At 34.1% G+C, this 21,164-nt stretch overlaps 1 protein-coding gene and 1 pseudogene across 1 annotated transcript; both read left to right on the forward strand.

The window, feature by feature from the left end:
* Positions 1-5,181: 5,181 nt before the first annotated feature.
* On the forward strand, positions 5,182-6,949 carry LOC136065091 (cytochrome P450 89A2-like; annotated as a pseudogene).
* An 11,831-nt stretch (positions 6,950-18,780) lies between these two features.
* On the forward strand, positions 18,781-20,490 carry LOC112025697 (cytochrome P450 89A2). Its single transcript, XM_024058374.2, is given in 5 exon segments — positions 18,781-19,013; positions 19,016-19,237; positions 19,240-19,487; positions 19,489-19,687; positions 19,690-20,490. Coding segments are annotated over 5 exon segments (1,515 nt in total). The 5' UTR covers positions 18,781-18,862; the 3' UTR covers positions 20,385-20,490.
* The last annotated feature ends 674 nt before the right edge of the window (positions 20,491-21,164 follow it).

The following is a 21,164-nucleotide window of genomic DNA, read 5'->3' on the forward strand; positions in this document are numbered from 1 at the left end:
ATGCTTAAAAATAATTTGAATAAAAGAGGTCAAATTTTGAAATGTAATTAGATATATTAATTCATATAGATTTTTTTTTATATATATATATAAGATAGAATTTTACTCTAACCTAATCTAAGTGTATATGTATGTAGAGTTTTCTCATGGAGACTTGAACTCCGGTCTTTTCCCTCCACACCCCACAAGCATTTATACTTGTAAAGTGACCATCACACTAAAAGTGTGCGGTGGTATATAAAATATTTTTTTTAGACTACTAGTAGTTAGTAAAAAAAATTAATGAAGCAAATAAACACTAATAATTAATAATTCAATTAACTAATGCATTATAAAAGACAAACAAATTAAATTATGTTAGGCTAAACAATAATTAATAATTTAATAATTAATGAAACAACAATACAACAAATTATAGTTTATAAAAGACAAACAAATTTATGAAATAACTATACAACAATAATTAATAATTTTATTAATATTTCAAATGAACTTATAGTTTATTATTTTTTTTTTTTTTTGAGAAACAAACACACACACACACAAGGGAGAGGGAAAGGGGTTCTAACACAAAGACACACCACAACTCAACTCAAAAGTCATGGTAACTTTTTAGATACCTTTGTTCATTTCATTTCTTTTCATTTATTTTTCTTTTGAGGTTTTTCGGTGTACAGAATGCAAATTTGTTTTAGTTTTAATAATTTTTTTTTTCTTTTTTAAGCACAAACTTCATGCTGGCCAAATTTTGAATTTCGGCCGGTATTTATCGAAATGTCCCAAAACACCCGAAATAGACCGAAATGACCTGAAATTTTTTCAAAGTGGAATAGGAACACCCTGGATTAAATTCCTGGAGTCGCCGCTGCAGCAAAGTGTGTGTTATGAGAATAGTGTATATATATATATATATATGTAGAGAGAGAGAGTGAACAATTGAGTGATTGGTCTAAGAGGTAAGATGTTGCTGTAAGTAACGCTGATATGACTCTTTTGAGTGATTGGTCTGATGAGCTTTCAATGGTGTCCATCTAAGTTGCTTTGATTTATTAAATTTATTTTTTTATAAGGTTTTTTGATTTATTATTTATTAAGAGAGAGTGTGCAATTGTTGAGGATAAAAAGTAAAACTTTTAAAAATTAAAATAATTTTTAGTTCAAGGATTAAAATTAAAAGTGACCTCGATATTGCACGGAATTGCACCAGATTCATATATGTATGTATATGTTCTCCATCTAACACACACAAACACGTGTGTCCAAGTCTCCAAGGCGGGTTTATGTTGGACAAGGACACGTATTAGATTTTAGCACGTCTAGCTATACTTCCTACTTTAGCTAAGAAGTTATCAATTCTTGTTCTGATTAAACTATTAGAATATTCCATACTGGTTTCTCAAAAAAGAATATTCCATACTGATGACTAAGCCGGTATATACCTTGTTTGATTTCACTCAAAATTCCAACATTTTTCGATCCCTTCTAGTCATTTCCGTCAAATACAAAATTAGCTTATTTTTAGATTTAGCACAAAATTTACTTATTTTTAATTAACTCTACTTTACTCTACGCCCTCCACTCTTTCACCTTCTCCCTCTATTCAAACAGACCATAAGTTCAATGACAATAAAGGAGATGGTCTTGTATTTGTTTATGCCCTGTTGGCCTCTGCATATCTTTTAGCAACAACAACAAAAACCCAAAAATGCTAGTCCTAATCGTTGCGTCATTTGGCAAGATGGCAGTGATGCCTTAATGCTTTTTTCAAATGAAAATAAAGTATACAAGAATTTGAAACATTATTATCCTTGATGATGAACTTCTGGAATGTATAGACCACAAGCATATATAGATTAAGTTATATATCAAAGCTATGTTATATTTTTTGATGGGAATGCCGCCAAAGTTGTATCATACTTTTTTGGTAATTTTAGTCAAAATGGTGCTGGAATTACACGGGGCTATGCTGGATTTTCCTGTAACACAGGGATTTGGTGAAGTAAAGGCAACCAAAGAGTAGAGATAGGTTTGTTGGGTTTAGAGATAGGTTTAGAAGGAAATAAACGAGAGTAATTAGTGAGATTATAATAAAAATATTTGTAATAGTGAAGGGTTTTTATTTAACTTGTATGATTAATTTAAATCCAATTGTTTAAAAAATGTATAATTCTTTAAAGTTATATCAGGTGTAATTTGAACTTATCTTATACATATATATATATATATTGAATTTAAATTACACTTAGTGTAACTATAAAAAGTTACACTTTTTCTACACTATTAGATTTAAGTAGATTTAACTGTAAAAAAAAAAAGTGAATCCATTAATGCTGATTACTACCTCGTTTATTATTCCCTTATTTTTTGAAAGAGGAAGAGAAGATGAAGATGAAGATGATGATGGAGAGCATAGAGTAAATGCTATTATTTATTTATTTATTTATTTTTATAAGAATAATTAATGATTTAATTATTAATTTCTAGGGAACAATAATAACATGACTATGAGTTACAGCATTAATGAGGTAGAAAATTTTACACCAGTGAAGAATTTCCATATCTTTCTTATCTAGACTTCAGTTTATGGTCTTCTTCCTCAAAACTTCAGAAGTGAAATTTTTACTATTATTTTACGTTTGGGAGTGTTTGATTGCTTCATTCATTTGCTACCACCTGTGAAGCTGTTCTTTCATGGGGCCATGCTTTCCCCTTATGGTCTTCTTTTGGCCAATATGGACCGATGTCTTATCTAGACTTCAGTTTATGGTCTTCTTCCTCAAATAGTTAAGTTCTTAATTATCCTCCAAAATGGGAGGAGTAAAGGAGAGCATCAAATTTCAAGGTCCGACATAAATAACTATGATTGAAGCCTGTCTTCCCAATTTGAAAGAAACAACCTTCACAGGTTTCATGTTGTAATGATTAATTCCTACCAACCATTAAAAACAAATTGTGTATTGATTAGAATTATATATACAAAATTTATCACAAAAAAGACATACATACAAAAAATTCACCAAGAAAATAACAAAAAAAATCAAATTATATTTGGAGGAATGGGAACAAAAGTTGAAAAAGCAGGTACTATAAGTTGTGATTTTAGTCCTTAGTGCAATTCCAACACCATTTTTGCTAAAACCACAACAACAACAAAAAAAAAAAAAAAAAAAAAAAAAAAAAAAAAAAAAAGGGTAGGGCGCATTTTTTTGGTGGGGTACATTGTGAGAGAGAAGTGAAACACAATATTTTGAAGATAGACATAGACTACCTATGTAGGATAAGTTTTTGCCGTCCCTATTTTTTTGAAAATGTTTTGCTGTTCCTGTTTTATAGCATTAAAAAATGTAGAAATAATAGAGAAGAAAAAAGTACAATAACGCTGCATCAAATTTTTTTCACTACTAATTTTATAATTATTGCTTGAGTGATGAAGAAAGAATTGTGGTTTCATTATTCTTAGTTATGTCTACCACTCAAGTAGACAAACTCAACGGTTGATCTTCTAAAAGAAAAAAAAACTTAACAGTTATAAAATTTATTATAAAACATTATGTATAAGGGATTTTAGTAGGGCAAAGGAGCAAAAATAGAAAATCAAAACAATTTTAATATGCCTAGCTTTAAAATAGAAACCAAAACAATTAAGACATTTATCCTACCAATCACATTTTATATATCAAATATGTAAACTTTTTATAACAAAATTGACATTCCTTTAATAATTTTTTATTCAATAATGGCTTGTGTTTTTTTCACTGTTTCACATACTGTGTAATGACTCACTTTTTCAGTTTATAGAAAACGCTGTTACACGGTGTGTGAAAGAGATTTTCCCATAACGAGCTTGTGCGTAATTCACGTTTTCAGCTTTAAAAAAATTATAAAAAAAAAAAAAGAAAAAAAAAAAAAGAAAAGAAGACAGATTTTGAGTTTTTCTCCTTCAATAATTGTCCTCCTTTCTATCTTTTTCTCTCTCAAAAATGATAACAATCGAATTTTCTTACCCTCTTTTGTCCTCATCTCTTTTCAGTAAGGTTATCCCTTTATATTTATTAGCTCATTTTGACACTCCCCACAAGACTAAAAGCCACAACACGCTTATCAAACATGGAGACCTGNTTTTTTTTTTTTTTTTTTTTTTCTTTTTTTTGATTTTCTTTTTTTTTTTTTTTTTGTTTTTATTTTCTTTGAAAATCGTTTATAGAATTCTATTCTTTTCCTTTTTGACCAGTTCTATGTAGAAGGCTTATTATGCTTTTAATTTTTTTTATTGAGTTGTGAAATTAGCTTAAAATAATTTGAATAAAAGAGGTCAAATTTTGAAATGTAATTAGATATATTAATTTATATAGAATTTTTTTTTTTTTTTTATATATAAGATAGAATTTTACTCTAACCTAATCTAAGTGTATATGTATGTAGAGTTTTCTCATGGAGACTTGAACTCCGATCTTTTCCCTCCACACCCCACAAGCATTTATACTTGTAAAGTGACCATCACACTAAAAGTGTGTGGTGGTATATAAAATATTTTTTTTAGACTACTAGTAGTTAGTAAAAAAAATTAATGAAGCAAATAAACACTAATAATTAATAATTCAATTAACTAATGCATTATAAAAGACAAACAAATTAAATTATGTTAGGCTAAACAATAATTAATAATTTAATAATTAATGAAACAACAATACAATAAATTATAGTTTATAAAAGACAAACAAATTTATGAAATAACTATACAACAATAATTAATAATTTTATTAATATTTCAAATGAACTTATAGTTTATTATTATTATTTTATTTTGAGAAACAAACACACACACACACAAGAGAGAGGGAAAGAGGTTCTAACACAAAGACACACCACAACTCAACTCAAAAGTCATGGTAACTTTTTAGATACCTTTGTTCATTTCATTTCTTTTCATTTATTTTCCTTTTGAGGTTTTTCGGTGTACAGAATGCAAATTTGTTTTGGTTTTAATAATTTTTTTTTCTTTTTTAAGCACAAACTTCATGCTGGCCAAATTTTGAATTTCGGCCGGTATTTATCGAAATGTCCCAAACCACCCGAAATAGACCGAAATGACCTAAAATTTTTTCAAAGTGAAATAGAAACACCCTGGATTAAATTCCTGAAGTCGCGACTGTATCCCCATTATATTTATTAGCTCATTTTAACACTTACCCACGCTAAAGAGCCACAAACACACTTATCAAACATGGAGACCTGGTTCATCATCGTTATCTCTCTCTACATCTCAGCCCTTCTCAAATCTCTCCTCAACCTCACCACCACCAACAACAAAGTCTCTGAAAACAATAAGCTCCCTCCTGGACCCTACACCATTCCCATCATTGGCAACTTCCTATGGCTCCGCAAACCCTTCTCTGAACTAGAACTCATCATCCGCAAACTCCAAGCCAAGTACGGACCCATCATCACCATTTACATAGGCTTTCGCCCGGCTATCTTCGTTGCCGACCGCTCTCTCGCTCACAAAGCTCTCGTCCAAAACGGTGCCGTTTTTGCTGACCGCCCAACTCCTCCACCAACAGATGCGGTCATATCTAGTAACCAACACAATATCAGCTCTGCTTATTACGGTCCCACATGGCGACTCTTTCGTCGCAATCTCAGTTCGGAGATTCTCCACCCTTCACGTGTGAAATCCTACTCCCACGCGCGCAAGTGGGTTTGGATATCCTCCTCAACCGCCTTGATTCTCAGTCTAAATCCGGTAAACAGATTGTTGTTAAAGAAGATTTCCAATACTCCATGTTTTGTTTGTTGGTGCTTATGTGTTTCGGAGACAAACTCGGAGAAACCCAGATTAAGAAAATCGAAGAGGTTCAGCGTCGCTTGCTTTTGAGCTTAGGTCGGTTTAGTATACTCAATTTTTGGCCCAGTATTGGAAGGATTGTATTTCGTAAGCGTTGGGAAGAGTTGTTTCAATTCGGAAAAACCAGGATGCTGTGTTAAGGCCTTTGGTAGAAGCTAGGAGGAAAGTGAGACTAGAAAGACGGAGCAAAGTAAATGAAGACAAAAATAATGATGGTGATGATGAGTTTGCTGTGTCGTATGTGGATACGTTGTTGGACTTGGAGTTACCAGAGGAAAAGAGGAAGCTTTCAGAGAAGGAAATCGCTAGTTTGTGCTCGAGTTTCTCAACGCGGGTACAGATACTACGTCCACAGCATTGGAGTGGATTATGGCGAATTTGGTGAAATACCCACAAATCCAAGAGAGGCTTTTTGTGGAGATTAAAAGGGTTGTTGGTGATGGAGAAAAGGAAGTGAAAGAAGAGGATCTGAACAAGATGCCTTATTTGAAAGCAGTGGTTTTGGAGGGTTTAAGGAGACACCCACCTGGGCATTTTTTGTTGCCACATGCAGTGACTGAGGATGTGGTTTTGGATGGATAATTTGGTACCAAAGAATGCTACTTTGNGCCTTATTTGAAAGCAGTGGTTTTGGAGGGTTTAAGGAGACACCCACCTGGGCATTTTGTGTTGCCACATGCCGTGACTGAGGATGTGGTTTTGGATGGGTATTTGGTACCAAAGAATGCTACTTTGAATTTCATGGTGGCAGAAATGGGGTGGGACTCGAGGGTTTGGGAAGATCCTATGGAGTTTAAGCCTGAGAGATTCTTGAGTGGTGATGGTGGTGTGTTTGATATAACTGGAAGCAGAGAGATTAAGATGATGCCATTTGGTGCGGGGAGGAGGATTTGTCCTGCTTCTGGTTTGGCAATACTGCATTTGGAGTATTTTGTGGCCAATTTGGTTTGGAATTTTGAGTGGAAGGCTGTTGATGGTGATGAGGTTGATTTGTCAGAGAAGCTGGAGTTCACTATGGTGATGAAGAATCCTCTCAAGGCCCACTTATCTCCAAGGCTTTAAATGGTTAGCTCTATGACTATGAAACTGGTTTTTTTTTTTTTTCCTACACTGTGACTATGATAGTTTTATTTGAAATAAAGTTCAATAAATAAAATGATTATCAAAAAAAGTTCAATGAATAAAAGTTACATAAGAGTATTCTCATTAGGTGTGTTAAATGTGTCAAATGTCAAATATTTGTCACATTTAGCACACTAAATACCAAAAACAACCTCTCATGAGGTGTGCTAAATGTCTCAAAAATATGAGACATGCTACAGTACACTCTCAAATATGAGAGCGTATGGACAACAATGTCAAACACTATTTGGCTTATTTAATTCCTTTTTTCTCTCTCCTCCTCTTAGTTCTCTCTCTGTCTTGCATTCTGAAACCCAACAATGCCAAACACTATTTGACTTATTTAATTCCTTTTTTTCTCTCTCCTCCTCTCAATTCTCTCTCTGTCTTGCATTCTGAAATCCATCTCTCTCTCTCTCTCTCTTTGGGGCACTCTCATCGCCGTCTCGCCACATCGTCTCATCACCGTCTCGCCACTGATCACTGACCCATTTTGCAACGAAGAGGAACTCTGGTGTGAAGGAAACAGTGGCCGGGAATGAAAACTTCCATCAGCCGTCTCGCCACGCCGTCTCGCCATCGCCGATCTCGCCGCAGTGTATGTCCGATTCAATTTATGATTTTAGTGTAAATTGTAATTAATTTTATAATTGATTTGGTGGATTTGGGATGTGGGTTTGTTTAATTTGGTGGATGTGGGTTTGTGCTCCGATGGTGGGTTTAGTGGATGTGGGTTTGTGCGCAGCCGATCTCTCTAGTTGTGTTGTTGTTGTTGTTGTTTTTTTTTTTTTTTTTTTTTTTTTTTTTGAGGTGGCGTTCGTGGATGTGGGTTTGTGCCGGTGGTGGGTTTGGGATGTGGGTTTGTTTGGTTTGGTGGATGTGGGTTTGTGCCGTTGTTGTTGTTGTTGACGATGAGTATGAGAATGATAGGGAGAAATTTTACCGTTTGGAGTTTTTTTTTTAAATGATATTTTAATGTGATGGATATATTATTTTAATTTATGAGATTGAAAAATAGAACACCTGATAAATGAGATGTTGTAAAATGATGTTGTAAAATAGTAAAGTAGACTTTTGATGTGTCAAAATGGCATTTTTTATAGAACAGCTAATGAGAATGCTCTAATATGTTGAACATCTCAACAGGACATCTTTCTCCAAATAAATTTGAGCGGGAATTTCAAAGTGAACACTCTCTTTTTCTTCATTGTCAGATCACACCCTCTGAATACCTTGACCCGTGACCTACCTTCCATGTTTTAGCTGGGTACACTTGGCACTTTGTACATGTTCCACTTCGTCTGAATTTGTTTCTTTCGGGCCTTCACACCATTTCTATTGTCTCCATGTTTGTTTGATTCTATTGTATGTATTAGGTGATATTTATCTCTTGTGGCGTAAAGAATGTGTGGACTTTTGGGCCCATGTTCTTTGCCTTTTATCCTTTCCTTGGACTAGGCGTTGCTTGGGCGAAGGCCTTGCCGAGCCCATGTTTTTTCTTTCTTGTGTCTGTGTGCCTCTTAGCTATTGATCCTACCATATCACTTCATCGCACTTGCTATAGTTTTAGCTCTCTTTTTATTTCTTGTTACCTCGTGGGCTTACAGGTTGATGCTCCTACCATGTCAACCCATTTTTTTTTATCAATCTTTTACTCAGGGTTTTCTTGGCCCGCTTCCATATCCTTACCTCTTTTGACTTTATTGGCAATATTTCTGTTGTGTTAGCCCATTTCATTATTTCATTTTCGGGTTTCCTCGACCCATTTACTTCTTCTTTACCTCTTTTACTCTCATGGCCTTTTTGCTAGATCCTTTGGGCTTCTTCGACCCAATTATCACATCCATACCTCTTATTACTTTTTGGATTTATTGGCCTTTAAGCTAACTCAATGAGTTTACTAATTCATTTCTCGGGCTTTTCCGACCCATTTACTTCCTCTTTATCTCTTTTTATTTTTGTGGGCTTGCTACCATCAATTCTGTCATTTCAGCCTGTTGGGATTGCTTCCTTATTCCCTTACTATTTTCTATTTCCTACATTTTCCATATTGTTAGATTTCTTTTGCTGTTGGCCCTTTGTCAAAAGTGGGCATCAACACTTTTATATTTCAATGATCAACTTGTGGCATGTAAAAGCAACGCTAAGATGGACAAGTTGAAGACTTAATTGAGCAACAAGTCTCAATTTTCAAACGAAGGACCTTGCAAAAGCAAAGAAAATACTTAGCATTGAAATTGTAAGAGACACAGTGCATAATTCATCTATCACGTGAACAATACATTCCGAGAGCACTATCTTAGGTTTTATATGCATGTCTAGTTGGCAGATTAGCGTATGCCTTAAATAAGGCCAAAATGGCATAATAGCACTGTTTACTAAAATATATATAAATCTACTATTGTTTCGGAAATATGTAAGGATCTAACACTTTTTGGGTACTTGAGTTTAGGAAACTCAACTTTTCCATGGTACTCGAGCTCCATGAACTCAAGTTCCATAAAAAAATTTCTAACAAATTTGAAGGCTATTTTTTCAAAGAATTCGAGTATCATGGAAAACTCGAGTACCTAAAAAGTGATAAATCTCTACATATTTTCAAAACAGCGGTAAATTGATATCTATTGGTAAACAGTGGTATTTGACCATTTTGGCCCCATAAACAAAGTGTACAAGGTTTGACTATTAGTATTTTGAGCATTTACATGCATAATTAAAGTAAAGGGCATTGATGGGTAGAAAAGTGGATTTAATATATATATATATATATATAACCCCTAAATTCACAAACAAATTGAATTTTCAAAACCGTGAGAATGACCCCAAATCCACAAAGGTCCACCACCTACCTAAAGCTCACCTAAACATACCACAATTTGCACCACCTTTTTATTTTTTTTTTTTTTTTTCTCTCGAGTGATTCTTTTTTCAAATATCAAAGATTCATTTTCTAATTTTTGCACACAAAAATAGAACACATTAATTCTCCAAGCACGTTACTCTCTAAATTCCAAAAGATTCAATCTTCATTGGTTTGCATTTCAAACCAAGCAATTGAAAAAACAAATAAGATCTTCGTATTTTTAAATTATAAGCCTAATCAAAATACTAATGCAAAATCGTGAATTAATAGCTCTTCAGAGATTGTGAATAGAACTTATACTTCAATTCGAAGTGCTAAGGTCAAGATTTTCTTAGGTTTTTATGGAAAAGCATATGAGAGAGAGAGAGAGAGAGAGAGAGAGAGAGAGAGAGAGTTTGGACATAAGAGGGTGCCGATAAGGGAGAAAATGGGTCAGGATCTATTAGATGAGTAAATTTGATCATATGCGACTCTCATACTAGGATATATGTTATTCTATAATGCTACCACATAGTTTGTTTGGAGGAAATTCCTTCAAATTAGGTTGTAGACTTATAGCTAAACTTTACTCTAAAAAAATATACTAATTCTCATTATTGTTTTTAAAAATAACTTGAGTAATAGTTTATTTTTCTTTTTTACCCATATGTGTTTGTTTGCAAAAAATATTTGTTTTATTTTTTATACCTCTACAGTTCCCTCCAAAATATATAAATACAAGCACACGCACACGCACACACTAGCCTTATCACATGCTCTTTGCTCGTGCGATGAGTTTTTTTTTTTTTTTTTTTTTTTGTCTAAGGTCATAATTCCCCTTAATTTAAAAATTTTTGGATAAGTTTGTTTTGACTTTTGAAGATATGAATTAGTAAGAAAGTGTTCTATTTTGTAAGCATTTTAAGTAGAGTTGGAGATATATTTTTACCAGGTTGTTCTCAAAATTTTTCTCTTTTAAACCTAAGATTTAAGGGTATTTCTGAACCATATATAAATCCAGTCAAAAAAGAAGAATCTTCTTATAAATAGTATAGATACTTATTTGTAATTTGTTAGTAAGATATAAAAATAAGAATTGTTATGTTAAAAGGCAGGTTAAACTAAAATAGTCTGATACACAAATAGCAAACAACTAAACAAGTTTATTACATTAGTGTATTCTAATTAAATTATTTAGAATTTTCCATATGATTGTAATTTGTTAGATTATTGTATCTATCTCCAAAAAAGTATATAGAAAATGTATCCATACTTTTGTTGTGAAATTTTAAAACATAAATGCGTTATATCTGTACTATGCATATACCGTTCTTTTTGTGTTTATGTATGTGCCTAAATGTACCCGTCTATATACTTACAATATCATGCACGTATGACGTACCATACTTCAAAGTTCAAACGAAATGGTTGGAATGGTACCGTATTTATAATTTTGGTGTTATTGTTAAGGGGAAACCATTGTTAGTCATTTGAAGCTCTTCATTCTGATGAGCGGGAAATGTCTAAGGCTGTTCAACTTTCTGATTTGGCTATGAGTAAAGTCTGATTTTGTTGAATAAACTTTGTTTTACCATATTCTTTGGAGTATTGGTGTGGTTGATATTTGGCTAGGCATGCTAAGCTTTTAATTTGTCACCAATCACCATCAACATCAAGTATGATTAGAAGATGTACCTGCCTCAAGAGTTTACCACAATGAAGTATCCTTTGAAGGTCCATTTATCTCCTATTGGATTTCAATGGTTAACAGGTCCATTTTATGTTGTAGCTGAAGACTACACCTACAATTGGTAGTCTATATATATGTATGTATGTATGAAAAAAGATTCTCTTCTTTGGATTAGACTTTTACGTGATTCAAAAATACCTCTAAACCTTAGTTTAACAAGAAAAAAACTTGAAGACAACCCAGTAAAAATATATCTTCACTTCCACTTAAAATACCTTTAAAATAAGACACTCTCCTACTAATCCATGTTTTCAAAACAAACTTATCAAAAAAAAAAAAAAAAATGAAAATTATGACACTAGATTTGGTGTTATTGTTAAGGGGAAACCATTGTTAGTCATTTGAAGCTCTTCATTCTGATGAGCGGGAAATGTCTAAGGCTGTTCAACTTTCTGATTTGGCTATGAGTAAAGTCTGATTTTGTTGAGTAAACTTTGTTTTACCGTATTCTTTGGAGTATTGGTGTGGTTGATATTTGGCTAGGCATGCTAAGCTTTTAATTTGTCACCAATCACCATCAACATCAAGTATGATTAGAAGATGTACCTGCCTCGTTTACCACAATGAAGTATCCTTTGAAGGTCCATCTATCTCCTATAGGATTTCAATGGTTAACAGGTCCATTTTATGTTGTAGCTGAAGACTACACCTACAATTGGTAGTCTATATATATATATATATATGTATGTATGTATGAAAAAAGATTCTCTTATTTGGACTAAACTTTTACGTGATTCAAAAATACCTCTAAACCTTAGTTTAACAAGAAAAAAACTTGAAGATAACCCAGTAAAAATATATCTTCACTTCCACTTAAAATACCTTTAAAATAAGACACTCTCCTACTAATCCATATTTTCAAAACAAACTAATCAAAAAAAAAAATGAAAATTATGACACTAGACCAATGAAAAAAAATGAAAACTTGTCCATGTCTTCAAAGAAATAGCCTTATCGCACGGTAAAGTGTGTGTGATGAGGTTAGTATATATATATATATATATATAGAGATTGGGTTCAAGTTACACCTGGTATAACTTTAAGTAATATTATACCACCCAATAACTTGTTATAGGATTCATATTTTGAAAATCTCACTGGTAAATTACATGTTTTATGTGTTCTTAACAATAATGTCAATTTTCATGTCAATTGAATGTTATTTACCACTTGATCTATAAACTCATCTTTTATACATTATTTTAAACTATAAAAATTTGAATTTAAAAAATTAATTGATGACATGACTATTAATCTTTGATCATTTTAAAATTTTTGCAAGTATGAAGAATATACAAAGATAATGTAATCTAACGGTAAATTTGTCAAAATTTGTATCAAATTAAAAAATATTAAATAGTGTAAATTTAAGTAAAGTTACACTAAATATAACTTGAACCTTGTCATATATATATATATATATATTTCATGATCCGCGAATATTCTCCACAATCTAGAGGTAAAATGTCAATGTCAACTTCGAAATAAAGTCTATAATAATGTCTTATGATACCAAAAGCTTTGAAATTTGAATCTCATCCTGTTTATTTAGCAAAGAAAAAAAATATCCTTTTCAACCTGCATTACAGTAAAGATTTCTATGCTAATATTTTAGACTTTCTTTAGGCCAATATGGACCAATGTCTTATCTAGACTTCAGTCTATGGTCTTCTTCTTTAAATAGTTAACTTCTTAATTATCCTCCAAAATGGGGGGAGTATAAGAATAAGGTTTTGAAACTCGGACTGTTCATTGAATCGTAAAAAGGAGAGTTTCAAGGTTTTTAAGGTCGAACCGAGGTTGAACCGGAGTCGAACCGTGATGACGTCATAATTAATTTAATAATTGTTTAAATATAAATAAATATATTAAATTTGTAAATATTAGCAAAATTTACTAAAAATATCTTAAAAATTAAAACAAAATACATAAAATAGTACATTATAAGGTTAATAAAAAATAGTACAACATAAATAAGCATAAAAGACATTTTTATAATAATCCTTTAAGAGAAATCATTTCAATTAACTAAAAATGACTTTTGAAATAAATTCATAATTTGCATAGGTATTATTCTTAAATAAAAAGTTAATTTAGTAATATTTAATATGTTGAGAAAGATGACATAGAAGTTTAGAAACTATAAATCATGTAAATTTAATATAAATTTAATAATATTGCATATTCCTTCCCAAGAAGAGCACTTGGTCTTGGTTCGTTGGTCATGGCTTCAATCTTACTTAGAAGGTGTGAGCAAGGAAGTCAATACCGTACTGGAGGTTGTACCGGTTTGGCTTACTATATGATATATTTCAGATACTGGTCAATATCGGTGTACCGTTTTGAATTTACTGCTATTTTTTACTATTTTATACAATATACAAAGTTATATTTTTAATAACTCAATATATCACTTTGATAATTTTTTATATTTTTTTAATAGAGTTATCAACATAAATATATAAAAGTGGGAAACCACCAAAAAAAAAAAAATATTAAATAATCAAACACCCACCAAACTCAATAAAAGCCAATCCCACGTGTCAAAAGAATGTGACATCAAATTCAAACTATCATCTTCTGATGCTTTGAGCAAATCAAAAGGCATGCTACTATTCACATATGAAAAGTCTATTTCTTAGGTAGAGAGGTTTGAAAAACCAAGAAAAGTTTCGAGAGAGAGAGAGAGAGAGAGAGAGAGTTTCGAGAGAGAGAGAGAGAGAGAGAGAGAGAGAGAGAGAGAGAGAGAAGAAGAAGAAGAAGAAGAAGAAGAAGATGCGAGAGAGAGAGAGAGAGAGAGAGAGAGTTTCGAGAGAGAGAGAGAGAGAGAGAGAGAGAGAGAGAGAGAGAGAGAAGAAGAAGAAGAAGAAGAAGAAGAAGATGAAGATGATAAAGTAGCAGCAACCAAATCAGTCCACGACCCCGACTTGAGGTCGAGAATGTAGAGATTGTCGCCGGTGGAAGGTGAGAGTGACAAAGAAACATTTTTCCTCCAGTATGGGCTGGTATATTTTCCGGTATGAAACAACCTTGTTTCTGTACCGACCAAGGTACCAAAACGGTAAATATCGACCGTACCGACCAGTATGGTACGAAACAGACTTCCCTGTGTGTGAGAGCTCAGGTTCGGATCTTGACAACTGCATTTTTCTTTATTTTTCCCTATTCTATGACTGGTTGAACCGGCCTACGGTTCGTCCGGTTTTTCCGGTTGAACTCCGGTTCATCTGGTTCTCTCACGACTCATTGATACCTGGTTCCTCTAGGCTTAAAAAACTGAATTTCAATCTGGTTCCCAGTTTTTCTGATCGGACTGCCCAGTCTGGTCCGGGTTTCAAAACCTTGTATTGGAGAGCATCGAATTTCAAGGTCCAACAGAAATAACTATAGCCGAAGCCTGTCTTCCCAATTTGAAAGAAACAATCTTCACAGGTTTCACGTTGTAATGATTAATTCCTACCAACCATTAAAAACAAATTGTGTATTGATTAGAATTATATATAAAGAATTTATCAGAAAAAAGACATATATACATAAAATTCACCAAGAAAATAACCAAAAAAAAAATCAAATTATATTTGGAGGAATGGGAACAAAAGTTGAAAATGCAAGTCAGTCCTTAGTGCAATTCCAAATTTCCAACACCATTTTGGCTAAAACCACACGCAAAAAAAAAAAAAAATAAATAAATAAAAAGAAAAGAGGGGTTAGGGTATATTTTTTTGGAGGGGTACATTGCGAGAGAGAAGTGACAGACAAATATTTTGAAGACAGAAATAGATTACCTATGCAGGATAAGTTTTTGTCGTCCCTATTTTTTTGAGAATGTTTTGCTGTCCCTATTTTATAGCATTAAAAAATGCAAACATAATAGAGAAGAAAAAAGTACAATAATACAGTATTACAAATTTTTTTTGCAACAAATTTTATAATTATTACTTGAGTGATGAAGAAAGAATCGTAGTTTCATTATTCTTAGTTATGTCTACCACTCAAGTAGACCAACTCAGTGGTTGATCTTCTAAAAGAAGAAGAAGAAGAAGAAGAAGAAAAAAAAAAAAAAACTTTAATGGCTATAAAATTTATTATAAATACATTATGTATAAGAGATTTTTAGTGGGACCAAGTTGGCAAAAATAGAAAATCAAAACAATTAAGACATTTATCCTACTAATCACATTTATTATCAAATATGTAAACTTTTTATAACAAAATTGACATTCCTTTAAAAAAAAATTCATTCAATAATGGGTTGTGTTTTTTTCACTGTTTCATATACAGTGTAATGGGTGAAAATAGTCAAATATCACGTTTTGAAAAAATTTGTGACAAATGTTTAGAAAATATTTAGTAATCTACCACTTTTTTAGTACTCGAGTTCCACAACATCAAGTTCTAAATAGAACTCGAGTTCATTGAACTCGAGTTCTTAGTGAGTCGCCAGCAAGGCATTACTGACCTAAAATTTGTGTAATTAAAAAAAAAATGTGATACTTAATGTGGGGCCCGAGAATTTGGCGACTTCAGCCCATTTCATAATGAGCCCAAGGCCCACACCGAAGAAGAAGGAATGTTCGAGGACGAACGAAAAATGCTCAAATTGTCAAGGAACATTGCCGAGGACGATCTTGTCCTCGATCAACCAATATCATGGAAGGGAAGAGCAGCACGCCACCTAAGGCAACCTTCCAGAACATTCCAAAAGAAGGACGAGTACAATGGACTAGCCATGGGAGCATGGTGGAGGAGCAATTCATGGAGAAATTGTCACTTTCGCATTAAATGCCCACAACAAACGTTCTGGCCGTATTGATGAAGAAATGATTCCCGAACAGTGCTACCTCGGTTACTGCAACTCACAGAACACTAGAGAGGATGCCTGATGAGACTGACACTCAAGTATAGACTTGGATGATCAACGGGTGGAAGGTCAAGATCATTTAAAGATGACTATATAAGAGGATAAACCCACCGAAGAAAGAGGGGCTGGAAAAAGGGAGAGAAGGCATTATGACGATCTCAAGAACCCTTGTAACCATTGTCACCCAACATATATACATGAGTAAAGCTCCTCGGATTATGCCGAGGACAAACTTCCTCTGATAAACTTAGCTCATTTTTGTTTGATCGACATAAAAACTCATTCTAACGATCATCCATGCACTAAAACCTAGTTTTTTGACCCACTCTCTACAAATTGATTATACTGGGTCTACTAGGCTGAGATCCCATTCATTTTTGGACTTATTCTGAAAATCGAGACCCTACACTCAATATTACTAAAATCAATAATTCCTTTATAGTACTCGAGTTTCGTACAGTCAAGTATCTTTTTTTTTTTAATCTCCCGTAGGAACTCACTCTTGCAAGTCAAAGAAACTTGTCAAATCAAAGAAAATGGCAAGCATTTATGGCTAAAGAAAAGAAGCATGAATTTGGTTTGCATGCCAGGTGTTGTTCTTGGCCATCTTCTTTGACAATTCATGAAGAACATTTAATGCAAGCTCTTGCATTTCTTCTCGCATGAAACTTCTTGAGTCTAAATCTTCTATTACATATTTCCTGTTCTACTATATACTCCACAAATAAAAACATGCCACATGTCTATCTAATTTATTAAATGCTAAATTTATGTTTTCTATTATTTCAATTTCCTAAAATAAATAAATAAATAACCTATCATATTTAGGTAATTGAAATAATAGAAGACATAAATTTAGCATTTAATAAATTAGATGGACATGTGACATGTTTTTATTTGTGGAGCATATAGTGAAACAAGGAGTGTGTGATAGAATATTTAGACTCAAACTTCTTGAATATCATGCATCTTCCTGACATGGATATACAAGCCATTTAATGGTTTTTTGGCTAAAGTCAAGCCACTAAATTTGATTATTTAAGTCATTCCAACATAAACAATAAGTAGAAAAATAAAATAAAAGGGTACTTGACTGCACTAAGATCGAGTACTATAAAGAAATACTCAACATTAATATCAAGTATCACATTTTTTTTTAATTACACTAATTTTAGCTTAGTAGTGTCACGCTCAGCAGTACTTTGGGTGTGTTTAGAAATGACTTATTTTACTAAAATTAAAAAAATTATAGTTAAAAGTACTGTAAATAAAGGTAAAAGTTAGCTGAAATAGTACAGTGGAACTCATAAATAATACCAAAAAGTGCAATAAAACCCATAAATAGTAGCAAAAATAAGTTAAATAGTAGCAAAAATAAGCTAAATAGTAAAATAATTTTAATTTTTAATCCTAACTCAAACACACATTTTCTCTCATAATTTTTTTAATTCAGTAAATTCGGGTGTTTGGTTGCGCTTGGAAAATAAATTTTCCGGAAATGCATTTCAGCTGACTGTGTGACCGGGTGTAAATTGATTTCTGTTTTTATTTTACCTTCAAATCCCATTTTTCGGAAAACAGAGAGAGAGAGAGAGAGAGAGAGAGAGAGAGAGAGAGAGAGAGCCCATCGTTGGTGACCCACGAGCCGTCGACCCACCGACCACCACGAACCTTCGACCCACCGCCACGAACCTTCGACCCACTGCCACGAGTCGTCGACCCACGAACCCAGAGCCCAGAGCCTTTGACCCATGACCCACCGATCTTCGACCCAGAGTCGGCGACCTAAAGCCTTCAACTTCGCCGAAAACCCACGAACCGATCTCTCTCTCTCTCTAATTTTGATTTTCTGGATGATTTTGATTTTTGTTGTTGTGGTGGTGTGGGTTGTGGCTTTTGTTTGCCGGAGTTTGCTGCCGTGGGTTGAATTGGAGTTTCGGTGGTGTGTGGTGTTGGGATTTGGCTGTGATTTTGAAATTTTCTGTAATAAAATTTGTTTGAATGCTGAGAAAATAACTGAGACAATGTAAAAAATTTGTAGGAAAATAGTATTTTCATAATAGAATCAAACACATTAAAATATTTTCTATACATAATTTTTAAAATACAACCAAACACTTAAAAATATTTTTTTTTAAAAAAATAATATTTTTAAAAAATAAATATTTTTCAAAAAATATTTTACGGCAATCAAAGGCAGCCTTAACCTCACCCATAAATTACAATCGCGAAAATTGCAATATCCTGATCGCGTAAATTGCAATATCCTGATCTGAATCCATCAAATTTACTTGCTCCTCTTTTGTCCACATCTCTTTTTTTTTTTCTTTTTTGATGAACCCTTTTGTCCTCATCTCTTTTCAGAAAAGGTTACCCCTTTATATTTATTAGCTCCTTTAAAAACTTACCCACGCTAAAAAGCCACACACACTCTTATCAAACATGGAGACCTGGTTCATCATCGTTATCTCTCTCTGCATCTCAGCCCTTCTCAAATCTCTCCTCAACCTCACCACCACCAACAACAAAGTCTCTGAAAACAATAAGCTCCCTCCTGGACCCTACACCATTCCCATCATTGGCGACTTCCTATGGTCCGCAAACCCTTATCTGAACTCGAACTCATCATCCGCAAACTCCATGCCAAGTATGGACCCATCATCACCATTTACATAGGCTTTCGCCCGCGTATCTTCGTTGCCAACCGCTCTTTCGCTCACAAAGCTCTCGTCCAACACGGTGGCCTTTTTGCTGACCGCCCAACTCCTCTACCAACAAACGCGGTCATATCTAGCAACCAACACAATATCAGCTCAGCTTTTACGGTCCCACATGGCGACTCTTTCGTCGCAATCTGAGTGCGGAGATTCTCCACCCTTCACGCGTGAAATCTTACTCCCACGCGCGCAAGTGGGTTTTGGAGACCCTCCTCAACCGCCTTGATTCTCAGTCTAAATCCGGGAAACATATTGTTGTTAAAGAAGATTTCCAATACTCCATGTTTTGTTTGTTGGTGCTTATGTGTTTCGGAGACAAACTCGGAGAAACCCAGATTAAGAAAATCGAAGAAGGTTCAGCGTCGCTTGCTTTTGAGCTTTGCTCGGTTTCGTATACTCAATTTTTGGCCCAGTATTGGAAGGATTGTATTTCGTAAGCGTTGGGAAGAGTTGTTTCAACTTCGGAGGAACCAGGATGCTGTGTTATGGCCTTTGATAGAAGCGAGGAGGAAAGTGAGGCTAGAAAGACAGAGCGAAGTGAAAGAAGACAAAATAATGATGGTGANTTGGACTTGGAGTTGCCAGAGGAAAAGAGGAAGCTTTCTGAGGAGGAAATGGTTAGTTTGTGCTCGGAATTTCTCAACGGAGGTACAGATACTACGTCCACGGCATTGGAATGGATTATGGCGAATATGGTGAAATACCCACAAATCCAAGAGAGGCTTTTTGTGGAGATTAAAGGGGTTGTTGGTGATGGAGAAAAGGAAGTGAAAGAAGAGGATCTGAACAAGATGCCTTATTTGAAAGCAGTGGTTTTGGAGGGTTTAAGGAGACACCCACCTGGGCATTTTGTGTTGCCACATGCCGTGACTGAGGATGTGGTTTTGGATGGGTATTTGGTACCAAAGAATGCTACTTTGAATTTCATGGTGGCAGAAATGGGGTGGGACTCGAGGGTTTGGGAAGATCCTATGGAGTTTAAGCCTGAGAGATTCTTGAGTGGTGATGGTGGTGTGTTTGATATAACTGGAAGCAGAGAGATTAAGATGATGCCATTTGGTGCGGGGAGGAGGATTTGTCCTGCTTCTGGTTTGGCAATACTGCATTTGGAGTATTTTGTGGCCAATTTGGTTTGGAATTTTGAGTGGAAGGCTGTTGATGGTGATGAGGTTGATTTGTCAGAGAAGCTGGAGTTCACTATGGTGATGAAGAATCCTCTCAAGGCCCACTTATCTCCAAGGCTTTAAATGGTTAGCTCTATGACTATGAAACTGGTTTTTTTTTTTCCTACACTGTGACTATGATAGTTTTATTTGAAATAAAGTTCAATGAATAAAATGATTATCAAAAAAAGTTCAATGAATAAATGTTACATAAGAGCATTCTCATTAGATGTGCTAAATGTGTCAAATGCCAAATATTTGTCACATTTAGCACACCAAATACCAAAAACAACCTCTCATGAGGTGTGCTAAATGTCTCAAAAATGAGACATGCTACAGTACACTCTCAAATATGAGAGTGTATGGACAACAATGCCAAACACTGTTTGGTTTATTTAATTCCTTTTTTCTCTCTCCTCCTCTCAGTTCTCTTTCTGTCTTGCATTCTGAAACCCATCTCTCTCTCTCTCTCTCTCTCTCTCTCTCTCTCTTTGGGGCACTCTCATCGCCGTCTCGCCACACCCAGGCTTGCCACTGATCACTGACCCACTTTGCAACGAAGAGGAACTCTGGTGTGAAGGAAACGGTGGTCGGGAATGAAAACTTCCATCAGCCGTCTCATCACGCCGTCTCGCCATCGCCGATCTCGCCGCGGTGTATGTCTGATTCAATTTATGATTTTAGTGTAAATTGTAATTAATTTTATAATTGATTTGGTGGATTTGGGATGTGGGTTTGTTTAATTTGGTGGATGTGGGTTTGTGCTCCGATGGTGGGTTTAGTGGATGTGGGTTTGTGCGCAGCCGATCTCTCTAGTTGTGTTGTTGTTGTTGTTGTTTTTTTTTTTTTTTTTTTTTTTTTTTT

The sequence above is a fragment of the Quercus suber genome, unplaced genomic scaffold, assembly GCF_002906115.3.
Source record: "Quercus suber isolate HL8 unplaced genomic scaffold, Cork oak 2.0 scaffold_846, whole genome shotgun sequence".
In the NCBI taxonomy this organism is placed as follows: domain Eukaryota; kingdom Viridiplantae; phylum Streptophyta; class Magnoliopsida; order Fagales; family Fagaceae; genus Quercus; species Quercus suber.